The 12666-nt window shown below is 39.5% G+C and overlaps 1 protein-coding gene across 1 annotated transcript in view; it reads right to left on the bottom strand.

Annotated features, from left to right (window-relative positions):
* Positions 1-3636: 3636 nt before the first annotated feature.
* ERICH6 (glutamate rich 6) overlaps positions 3637-12666 on the bottom strand; it is a 31566-nt gene continuing 22536 nt past the window's right edge. The window contains exons 12-14 of the mRNA XM_010952108.3: positions 12413-12568; positions 7411-7639; positions 3637-4004 (exon numbers count right to left, since the gene is read on the bottom strand). Of these exons, the coding sequence (XP_010950410.1) occupies positions 3741-4004; positions 7411-7639; positions 12413-12568 (649 nt within the window). The 3' untranslated portion in view covers positions 3637-3740. The remainder of the gene's footprint in view (positions 4005-7410; positions 7640-12412; positions 12569-12666) is intronic.

Here is a 12666-nt window from a genome sequence, read left to right as displayed (position 1 = left end):
TTTGATTTTTCAGATTGGCTCAAACCAAGGTATTCCTAATTCCTGGATTTCACTCTGTGTCATGGAGGAAAAACTGACACAGAGCACTCCCTCCAAGGAAACATATAATTTAAGGAAGATCCACTAGCTTGTTGGTTATCTTTTCATTATAGGTTGTCTCAGGCCAACTTTAGTGAGGGGATTTAGGCTTTGTCAAAGTGATGCTTTTTGGAAAAAATTTTACTCCTCATTTCATATTATTTGCTTATTACCTCAACTATATTCACCTGTTTTAAAAGTACTTTCTTTTTCTATATTGGCTATATGCCTAAAAGATTCCTTACATTGTTTCTGGAATGAGTTGGAGCCTAAACAAAATCCATGACATTTGTTGTCTTCCAGGAATAGGAGACAACAGAATCATCAGGACAAATAACTTGAAGTAAAATCTTTTTTTAAATTACCCTTTGTGTATTTTCTAACATAGTTGGGGAAAAAATGCATTTCCATGTTTTTAATAAATTACTATTAAAGTATATTTGCTTCTCGATGTGATTGGCATCCCAAACGTTACCACTTTTATTTAGATACATCTATTAAAACAACTTAGACTCTAATAAAAGCTTTTGCTTTATTTATTCATTCACTCATTTTTAATAAACTGGTAGTAAATTTACCAGTAAAAACGGAAATACCAACATTTCCATGAGAGATTTGTTTCCACTTTACGAACAAATACGGTGCATTTACTTAGCTTATTTTGTAGCTCTCTAATTTAGTTTAATTTTCTACAGCTTTCTTTGGGGAGTAGAAATTCAGTTTTCTTCCTGTGTTTCAAAATTCTTATTGGCAATGACTAATTACCCTCTTCCCCTGCTTGAAAGGTTTTTTGTTGTTTTTTCCAAAACCACAACCATACACAAATATAGAAAAAGGACTGGAAAGAAGGCACAATATTAGAAATGGCTGTCTCCATCTGTGAAATTACGAATGCTTTTAAAATCATTATGCTTCAGTTGTGATCACTTTGTAATGCACAGAAATACCGAATCGTAAATAGTGCACCTGGAACTAACAGTGTTGCAGGTCAGTTATACTTAAGTAAAATAAAATCTTTATACTTTACACAGTTGACCCTTGAGAACAGGGGTTTGAGCTGCGCAGATCCGCCTGTACTAGGATTTTTTTTCAACCATAGTACCACAGGCTACGCGATCCCCAGCGTGTTGAATCCGCGGATGCGGAACTGCGGATACAGAGGAACCGTGGCTACGGTGGAATGGCGGATGCCCAGGAACAGCAGGTAGGAACGGATGACTCTAAATGATTTGCAGGGGGGTTTGTTTTTGTTTTTAGTGTGCGGAGGATGTTGTTCAAGGGGCAACTGTGCTTTTCTGTAATCTTCCAGCATTTCTACAATGAGTCGGTATGGCTTTTGTTAGCAGGAAAAGTGTTTCCTGCTCGTGCACCATTGGAGCTGCGCGCAGGCCCACATGCTGGACGTGCCTCTCACGTCTCAACCCCGCAAGGCTTTGCCGGCTCACTTTGCTGCCAGCTTCACCTGGAGCAAAAGGTTTTCATTTCTTTACTCATCAGTTACTGTGAAGTGCAGACATGTACCTTCTCAGAGGTGACCGTTTTATCTGTCCAGAAGTGTATACATAACATTTAAAATATGCATAAACAGAAATGAAGGTCGTGTTGCTGAGATGAGGAATCAGAGACGAGGATTTGTAGTACTACTCTAGGCTCTAAGTACATCAGTAACTTCTTCAACATTTTCATCAGGAAAAACCTACACATTTAACGTTTTCTTCTCTGTCAATTTATGCAATATTGCTATATGACAGCTTTATGGCTTGAAGAGTTCAATTTTTTTTGAAGCAGTTTTTGTGAAAAATGGGGGGGAACCCCCTAAATTAACAGAGTAGATTATTCAAAACTGATACTACCTGAAACAGGCATGTGGAAATGCAGATATATAAAATCTATGACATATTCCAATGCAGTTTTGGTATATATAGATACTCAAAAAAAGATTTATTATTATTGTCATTTTTAACTGAATCTCTTAAATAAATATAACTGCCTTGAAATATAACCCTAATAGATAGTTATGGATATTAATGTTTTTCACTTGAAAACACTTTAATTTTTAATACATTTTTAAAGAAGCAACATAAATTCTCTTATTATACATAATAATCATTAAGATAATTTTAAATAACATTCTGTTGTTAAACTTTAAGCAACATTGGTAAAAGATGTCTCATTATCCTGCCAATCTCCAGTTAATCAAGGCCTTATCCAGTATCTACCACGGGTCCAGCACCCCCAAAATAGTTTTTAATGATGTGATTGTTGTGACTGTTACTTGTCCTGAAGTATGCTGTTTGCTTAGAGCTGTACTGAAACATATTAGCTCAACTAATTAGATATTTCCTTCACCTGATAGAAAAATAAAATCTCACTTGTCAATGAAAAGGAAGAGGCAAAAGGCAAAGAGAGCGACCTAGCACTGATCAAGATAGGAATCTAAGAACCTTTTTGTTTTTTAAACAAAGACAGCAGTGGAGATTAGCAAGAGTGGAAATGACAAAATAAGGCAGTCGAATCCTCAGTGTTAGAACAGTTCCTAAAAAGTAAGCTAATCAAAGGCAGCTTAAAATTTTAAAAAAGGTGGTGACTGGATTAGTACCAAGAACCAGCCTCCTGTCTCCCAGTAGCTTAGCTCCTTCCTGCTGCCTGGGGCTCAGCCCTCCATGGGTGGGATACCCCAGGCTTAGCCGCGCTGTCCGGTCCCTTCCCCGCACTTCCTCAGCAGGCTTTTAGTGGGAAAACAACATGATTTAGCACCTTGCACTGACTGGTGAATCACCGGTGGATGGGCATAATCCCTCTTGCTACACACTGGCACCAAGTTTGTTACTCACTTTAAGGGATGGCCCCTCCAACTACATTTCTCTCTCTTCTAGAGAACAGGGAGCCGAGAAGTTGGGGAGGCTCAAGAGAGGGCAGGGTGTGGTGCTTCAAGGACGTCTTTAGGGTTCTCCACGTCCACCTCTCAACTCCTTGTGCTCTAAGGCAACGTTATCATTGAGCAGAGGATGCTGTGCTGGGCTGTCATTGCAAATTCAGCAGCATCCCTCCTCCCACCCCTGGGAAGGGGAAACACATACTGTCCCATAATCCTTTCCCAGTGGGAGCCTGTTATGATTCCCCAGGGAGAGGCACCTGCCTGAGGTTTGGGAGGTAGAGAGGAGCAGCAGCCGTCGTCCACCAGCAGCGGGAAGGTGGACGTTCAGGGATGCAGTCGTTTGTTTGTTGCCTGCACTGAAATGTGAGGCTGCCGCTCCTCTGAGGAGCTCCTGCCACTGTCACCCTTGATGGCCCTTCGTGGCTTCCTGAGATTCCCTCACTTCCAGTTTTCCTGGAAGCCAGCAGGGGTGTTCCTTGACCTTCACTTCCCCAGCCTTTGGGTGGAAGCACCTGGTACCTTCCGCTGTCTGTTTTCCTGACGGAACTCTGGCCGATGGGGACACTTCTGCTCACTTGCTCGTTCTCTGCTGCCCCGAAAGTGAGTTGTTTCATTTTCCAACTAAGAATGCAAACCAGTGAGGACTTGGGATGTGCTCTAAATTTGTAATACAGCACATTTCTTGGTATTTCCTAGTCATATACACTTTACTTGAAACCCGCCCCCCACACCCCCTGCTCCGAGAAAAACTCGACAAAACAAATGAAAGCACCATTATTCTTAGTTAAATGTTCTCATTTATCATAGCTGCTATTGTTTTTATTGTGTCTTGCTTTATACCAGAATTGTGACAAAGGGCAATTAGTTTTACAGAAAGTGAAGAAAGGTAGGAAGGTTGCTTTAATTTTTCCCAAACCTGGCTGGAGGGGAAATTCACACATCCTTCAAGTTTATGAAACAGGCGTCGGATCTTTATTAAACTGGCCAGCAGAAGAAGATCATCTCCATTCAGGTACCGGAGCGCTGGGATCTCCTCAGGGTTCTCTAGCTTTTCAGCAAAGAGAAAGAAAAGGAAACTCAGGGTCCAAGGGTGGAAATGTGACTGTGGAACCAGGAGATGGGAGGAGATGGAACCAGAGGCAGCACGAATTTGGGGTTGGATTCCTTCTTGAGTCTAATTATCTATAAACAGGGGCAGTACTGGAAATTCAAACCTGAATGGGTATGAGCTGAAATGCTGTGGAGATCCGAGAGACTAGGACAGGCCAGACCAAAAAGAATTTGGATAATTTCTTTCAAATGTGTAGTTTGTTCACGTCATTTAGCAGCATATGACGGGAACACAGAGATGCTGCAGGCAGGTCTCTGGGAAAGGCCCAATGTGGACAGCACGGTGCGTGTTGGCCTGGAGCTGGGAAGGCCCTGAGGGGCAGCCTTCCCCAGAGAGGCTAGCACCTGAGCTGGGCTTTTCAGAAGGACCAAAAGGACTAAAACACCGTTCTTCCTCCTAAAATGTGCCCCTTCTTCCAGGAGGCAGGTCCACATTAACCTCCCCAAGACCCTTCCTTGTCCTCTGCTCTCCCCACTCCCTCACAGCCTTCGGTGATTCAGGCCGATGCTGTCCCGTTGCAGCTGCAGGAAGGTGAAGGTCTGTTAGCCGGAGGTGTTTCCAGGCTGGGGCTTCAGGACCAGTCTCACTGGGGCACGTAGCCTCAGTGGGGCGGGCTAAATGCAAACCCAACTACTACCTCCTGCAAGCAGAGTGATCACTTACCTGCCAGAGATCCAAGAATGTGCAGTATCTTCCTGCATTTTCATCTCTCCCCACATTGGAAAGAAGGGAGGGAGGATGGGAGGGAGGGAGGAGGTGGGGAGAGGAGGATGAGATGGCTGAGTACTGAAAATGGATCACCATTTTTAGTTTTCCCTCAATCCCAAATCCCATAAAATGGCAGAAAGTGTTTTTAGAGAGTACATCGATAATAGTTCTAGAAAATAGGCAAGATACTCATCAACAGGAGTAATCTTAAGGAATTCCTGAAAATTGAGAAGCAGCTGGGACCACATCCATAGAGAGAGAAAGCACACACGTTCTGAGCTCAAAGTCAACAGCAGTGGAAGGAGGAGGGGCCCTAAGGAAGACCTGAGGATGGTCGGGTGGGAGGCAGCCCTTGCCCTGCCCTCTGTGTGAGCCACGGTGCCCCCAGGCTGAGGCTGGCTGCTGGGGCTCGCCTTCCACCCCTCAATGGCCCGTACCACTCTCCACAGCTGGCAGAATGTGGGAGAATGGGGATGCCCAACGAGAGGCACCAGGTTTATCTATCAGAGGTACTAATACTCAAAGAAACAGAGTTAGTAGCCAGAGAAAGGTCTTAGAATATATATATATATATAGTGTTATTATTTTCCTACGGATTTGAGAGAATTGTTGTCAAGGAAAAGACATACCTGGAGGATTCAGATCTTAGCTCTATGCATACAGAAAAAAAGATATGTTAACAATGTTAGAATAACCATTAAAACACAACATATTAAAAGATTGAGTCTGTCAGGTTGAGGAAAGCAACAAAATCCAGTTATATGCTGTTTGCCAGAGACACATCTAAATCAAAGCTACATAAAACGGTTGAAAATCAAAGGATGAAAAAAATGTACAAAGCCAATGCTAACTGGAAGAGAGCATGTGTGGCAATTTTACATCATAGGAAATAGCATTTAAGGCAAAGACCATTATTTTAAAGGGAAATTGGAAATAATACTGATGATACTAAAATTTTTTCAGAATAACAAAACTCTCTGAGACACAGAGTCATGTAGTGGGCTCAGCTGCAGGGCAGCTAAGTGAGCTGGCCCAGGGATGAGGGCTGTACCTCACCACGAACACAGTCGACCCCTTTAATTTTCTAACCACAGAGCTTCAAGACATATAAAGCAAAACCTGATAGAAATAGTAGGAAACATGAACAGATTCACCATCATGTTGGGAGGCTTTTACACATCTCTCAGAAATAAACCAACAAGACAAAAAGAATAGAGAGAGAAGTGTGAATAGAACAATTAGACATACACAATTTTGTGCCAAAAAATAATACACCTTTTGGAGGGTCAAATATACATGGAGCAGTCATAGATTATGTCATCAACCACCAAGAAAAAATGAATACATTTTAAATAGCAGAAAAAATTGTAAGCTATATTCCTTGACCATTTAGAAATTAACAAGAAAGGGGGTAGTAAACTTCAAGAAACTATTTGAAAATTTGATAACTACTGAGTTGAAGAAATCAAAATAGAAACTATAAACTAGGGGGAAAAAATGAAAGCATTACATATTAGAATTTGTGACATACATATGGCCAAAGAGGCACTCACAGAGTATCAGGGTGGAGGTGGGGGTAGGGGGGCTGCGAATTTACACAGGGTGTCAGGAAAGGACTTTGAAAACTGAAGGAAGTGCAGCAACTATGTGCTAAATGGGGCAGGGGGAACATTTTAAGTTGAGGGGATAGTAAGTGCAAAGGCCCTGTGGCAGGGACATGCCTAGTATTGTCTAGCACAGCAGAAAGGCTAGTGTGGTTGGAGTAGAGTGGGTAGGAAACAAGGGAATGTTAAAAGAAGAGAGTCCAGATCACATGTGGTATTGCAAGTCAGGATCTTGGCTTTTACCCTGAATAGGATTAGAAGTCACTAGATAGTTTTGACTAGACTTATGTTTTCAAAGTATCACTCCCACTTTCACGTTAGAATAGACTTTAGGAAGACTGGAAGGTGGGAAACTCAGTAAAAGGCTATTGTAATAATTCTAACAAGAGGCATATTGGGTACATGAGGCAGACAAAGGTGACAGTAGTGAAGGATGCAAGGAGTGCAGGAGTCTGGAGATATGTTGGAGTTTACAGGACTTGCAGATAAAAGATGTGGGGTTGTAAAACTGAGAGCAGGGTAACTACTCCAGAGTTTTGGATTTGAGCAACTGAAAGAATGCAGATGCCATTTTCTGAGATGGAGAAGGCAGAAAGTAGAGCGAGCTTTCAAATCTCATTTTGCTCTGTTAAGTTTCTAATGCCCTCCTGGACACCAAGTGGAGATGCAGGGTCAGAACCCAGCTCTCCTGACAGAGCCAGGAGAGAAAGCCAGGGGCTTTCTGCTAGAGCACACAGAAAACCCAACAAAACACAAAATCCTAAAACCAAATCCCCAAAGCTGCACTACTCAGTCACAGAGGGAACACTCATTAAATGTGTTATGAATCAAGTCTGAACTAAAAGGAATTTCTAAGGAAGAAACTGTAAGGCTGCCTCAAATCCATATGAAACTTTCAGTATTTTTTCACTGAATTCCAGAATTCACAGTAGTGCACAGTAAATTACACACAAGTATAATCTATCAGTAATAACATAATTTTACTCTTATTATTCTAAATAGTTTAAACTGTTTTAAAAAAATGTACCTACCTTCACTTTGGTTCCGACACTGATTCTTGCCTGTTGGCCCATTGCTAGAAAAGTGATTGAAATCTTGTCTTGTTCTAAGATGCGGATTCCAACATAATGGTTCAAAGCCAGAAAGACAGGTTTAAATGAAACAAAGGGTGAGGAAGTGACAGAACTTGACCAATTCCAAGCCCTTATTCTGTTGCCAGCTTGATCTGAATATTGACCGCCCAAGATATTGATGTATACCCTGGGCAGAAAGGAAATTAAAAATCAGAAACAGTACCATTATAATTCAGCCGTGAAACTAGCCCTGTCATTTGCTAACCAAGGGGAGTAGCAGTTTATACTAGCCAATAGCATTATGAATAGTGGAGAACCTCAGGTAATCTTAGGAGTGATAACACTGTGGCCGAATTCTATATTAATTTGAAGTGCTGGATATAATTCAAGACCTGCTGATAAACCAAGATGGATCCAAAGGATGGAACCAGGATGGAAAATGATGTGCTGGGGAGGATGAAGAGGGGGCAGAAAGGTTGTCTGGATGAGAAGAAATACAGGAAAAGAGGCTCTTCCTGAAAGAGGGGAGAAGACCAGTGTTTAGACTGTGCCAAAATGAAGGCCAGTGGGAATAAGTCTGGGGAAGGCCGAACTGACCTCAGTACAGAGAGCAGTTTTCTAATAATACCCAACAACTGGGGGTGGGGAGGAGTCCTTCAGGAGGCCTCTCATCAGGACCAGGTGTGGGCAGGAGAGGCTCAGGGAACATCTCTGACATCACTGTGGTTCAGAAGAGCTCTGTAGTGGAGCAGAAGGGGGAACAGAGACCAAAGAGGCTTCCCCAATCTCTTAGAGTCGCTAATGCCACATTTTGCTACAGTACCTACAAATACAGCCCTGAGCTGTCAGATCTAGCAGCACTAGTGAGCGCCTTTCTACTCAGTTAGCTCCTTCTCACGCTCTTACCTTTTTCCATCTTGGATCACCATCTCTTTCTTGAGGAGAGAGAACAGGTATAGTAGTGGCTTAATTTGATAATAAATTATTTTTTTCAACAAGATGAATTGGCTTTGAGGGCCAGCTAGAGTAAGATAATTCACATCTTATTTTCTCAGTTTTGGTTAGTGGCAGTAATCTTACAGCAAAAGTACAAGTGAGAAATTGAGGTGATTAACTTAATTGTATCTGGGAAGAGGGAGATTTAGTTTTATCTTGCTATGTGGGTTAAAATAACATTGGGCTAAAATTATCTTGAGGAATTTTTTATTTAATAAACTTTCTTTGAGTCTATCCTGTGTACAGGTAACATGTTATGTAGTGGTAAAGATTCAGGGTGAACTTCAGTCCAGCAGGAGATGTGGGTTTGCTACATAAGAGGCAGCTAGAGGGGCTAAGAGAGCATCAGGGAGTCACATCAGAGGGCACAGGATTTCAGCTGGTGGGTCAGAGGGCTTCACTGGTAGGGGAAAAGTTCTAGAAGCCAGTGACCATCTGGTGACTATTAATATCATGCCCTACCACATGTAATATAGAATTGTTTTATGTATAGTCAGTTACAATGTGTCAGTTTCTGCTGTACAGCACAGTGTCCCAGTCATGCATATACATATATATTCATTTTCATATTCTTTTTCATTAAAGGTTATTATAAGATATTGAATATAGTTCCCTGTGCTATACAGAAGAAACTTGTTTGCTTATTTTAGTCTATTTTTATATATAGTGGCTAACATTCGCAAATCTAAAACTTGTAAATTTATCCCCTGGTAACCATAAGATTGTTTACTATGTCAGTGAGTCTGTTTCTATTTTGTAGATAAGTTCATAGTGACCTTTTATTTTTTTTGGTTCCACACACGAGTGATATCATATGGTGTTTTTCTTTCTCTTTCTGGCTTACTTCACTTAGAATGATGCTCTCTGGGTCTGGGTCCATCCATGTTGCTGCAAATGGCATTATTTTATTCTTTTCTATGGCTGAGTAGTATTCCATTGTATAAATATACCACAACTTCTTTATCCAGTTATCTGTTGATGGACATTTAGGTTGTTCCCATGTCTTGGCTATTGTATATAGTGCTGCTATGAACATTGGGGTGCACATATCTTTTTGAATTAGAGTTCCCTCTGGAAATATGCCCAGGAGAGGGATTGCTGGATCATATGGTAAGTCTATTTTTAGTCTTTTGAGGAATCTCCATACTGTTTTCCATAATGGTTGCACCAAATTACATTCCCACCAGCAGTGTCGGAGGGTTCCGTTTTCTCCACACCCTCTCCAGCATTTATCATTCATGGACTTTTGAATGATGGCCATTCTGACTGGTGTGAGGTGATACCTTGTAGTTTTGATTTGCATTTCTCTGATAATTAGCCATATAGAGTATTTTTTCATATGCCTATTGGCCATTTGTATGTCTTCATTGGAGAATTATTTGTTTAGGTCTTCTGCCCATTTTTGGATTGGGTTGTTTAGTTTTTTGTTATTACGTTGTATAAGCTGTTTATATATTCTGGAAATTAAGCCTTTGTCAGTCACATCATTTGCAAATATTTTCTCCCATTCTGTAGGTTGTCATTTTGTTTTGCTTATGGGTTTCTTTGTGGTGTGCAAAAGCTTGTAAGTTTAATCAGGTCCCATTTGTTAATTTTTGCTTTTATTTCTATTGCCTGGGTAGACTGCCATAGGAGAACATTGCTAAGATTTATGTCAGAGAATCTTTTGCCTGTGTTTTCTTCTAGGTTTATCATGTCTGTATTATATTTAAGTTTTTAAGCCACTTTGAGTTTTATTTTTGTATATAGTGTGAGGGAGTATTGTAACTTCATTAATTTGCATGCTGCTATCCAGTTTTCCCAACACCACTTGTGGAAGAGACTGTCTTTTCTCCATTGTATATTCTTGCTTCTTTTGTCAAAGATTAATTGACCATAGGTCTTTGGGTTTACTTCTGGGCTCTCTATTCTGTTCCATTGATCCATATGTCTGTTTTTATGCCAGTACCATGCTGTTTTGATTACTGTAGCTCTGTAGTATTATCTAAAGTCTGGGAGGGTTATTCCTCCAACTTCATTCTTTTTCTTCAATATTGGTTTGGCAATTCTGGGTCTTTTGTGATTCCATGTAAATTTTAGGATTATTTGTTCTAGTTCTGTGAAAAATGTCATGGGTAATTTGATAGGGATCGCATTAAATCTGTAGATTGCCTTGGGCAGTATGGCCATTTTAACAATATTGATTCTTCAAATCCAAAAGCATTAGAATTGTTATTGACTCTGAAGAATAAGTAGAAATTCTCCAGTATACTTGAGGGTAATGGATTGACTTCTGTTTTGGACTAGAAGCACAAATACCTCTTTGTGTCTTAACTTTCTCGAGTACTGGCAGAGTGTTCAAACTCTGTCAGTTTTTGGCAGAGTTTCTCAAGATGAGATTGTTATACCTGTAAATAATTTAAAGGGAGAGAATATCTCTTTCTGAAAAGCTTAAAAAGATTAAATTATATTTGAAGTTAGAATCCCAATTTCACTTTCTCAGGCTAAATGAAATAATATGAAGTCACAGAGTATATAAGTTAATAAATCAAAATGGGATCAGGATCTTAGTTTCTCTAGAGATTTTGTTTGTATGTTATTGGTGGTGGTGGCTATAGGAAGCTTGTTAGGAATATATCTCAAACAGTAACAACACAATATAGTAGTTGTCCATTGCAAATTTTTTCCATAGATGTGGCAGTTTAACATTATCAAGGCATAGGCTCTAGAGAGGCTTAGGTTCATATCTCAAATTCCTAGGGTGACCATATAATTTATTTAGAGGTTTTTTTCTAATATTAAAATCATATAGTTCATATTTTCTTGCTGTTGGTATAAAAAAAATATGATGAGTTTTCTTTTACATAGTTGCCTAGGATTTTTCCCCTGAGAAGGATATGGAATGATATAAATCAGAAATTTCTCTGAGTTGAATATTACGATCTAAAGACCATTAATGTAAATAAATCTTCTTAAATATATTTTTGTCATTTAAAAGGGAAAAATAAAATTTTTACTTATAAAATGAATAAGTTCTGGGGATCTAATATATAGCATAATGATTATAGTTAATACTGTATTATATACTTGAAAGTTGTTGAGTGTATCTTTTTAAATTAAAGTATAATTTGCAATGTTGTGTTAATTTCTGGTGCACAACAAAGTGATTCAGTTATACATAAATACATATATATTCTTTTTCATATTCTTTTTATTATAGCTTATTACAAGCTATTGAATATGGTTCCCTGTGCTATATATTAGGACCTTGTTGTTTATCTATTTTATATATAGTAGTTTGTATCTGCTAATCCCAGACTCCTAATTTATCCCTTCCCCTGCTTCCACCTTTGGTAACTATAAGTTGGTTTTCTATATCTGTGAGTCTATTTCTGTGTTGTAAATAAGTTCAATTGTGTCATTTTTAAGATTTAACATGTAAGTGGTATCATATGATATTTGTCTTTTCCTGACTTACTTCACCAAGTATGATAATCTCTTGGTCCAACCATGTTGCTGCAAATGGCATGATTTCATTCCATATTATGGCTCTGTAGTATTTCATCGTATATATCTGTGTGTGTATATATATACATACACACACACACACACACACACACACACACACACACATATATGCCACAACTTCTTTATCCAGTCATCTGTTGATGGACATTTAGATTGCTTCCATATCTTGCCTGTTATTAATAGTGCTGCTATGAATATTGGGATGCATGTATCTTAAATGTTCTTGACACAAAAAATAAATGGTAATTATGTGACATGATACATGTGTTAGCTATTTATGCTTTGGTGGTAATCATTTTGCACTATATAAGTGTATCAAATCAACATGTTGCACACTTTGAACTTACATGTTATATGCCAATTATATCTCAATAAAGTTGAAAAAAATAAAAGGGAAAAATAACATTTCACAAAATCCAAGAAACAAAATGGCAGCAGGAGGAACTTAGAAGCCTACCAGACATTTCCATTGGAATGATAGCAGGAACTTCTGCCAGAAGAATCTAGCACTGCCAGGATTGCAGGGTTAGTGGGTATGTCATCTTGGACTATACAAGTGAAGCCATTTGTCTTGTTGGGCACTCGGATGATGGCTAGGTTCCCAGATGGGTAGCTGAGATTAGATAAGGTCATTTGGGTTATTCTAATGGTCTTTGACTATTCTGGGAATAAATTCAATTTATGAGAGAGCCCTTTGAGATGATAAAGCAG

This window comes from Camelus bactrianus, chromosome 1, assembly GCF_048773025.1.
Source record: "Camelus bactrianus isolate YW-2024 breed Bactrian camel chromosome 1, ASM4877302v1, whole genome shotgun sequence".
NCBI classification, from domain to species: Eukaryota; Metazoa; Chordata; class Mammalia; order Artiodactyla; family Camelidae; genus Camelus; species Camelus bactrianus.
This window is presented reverse-complemented; position numbering and strand designations above follow the sequence as displayed.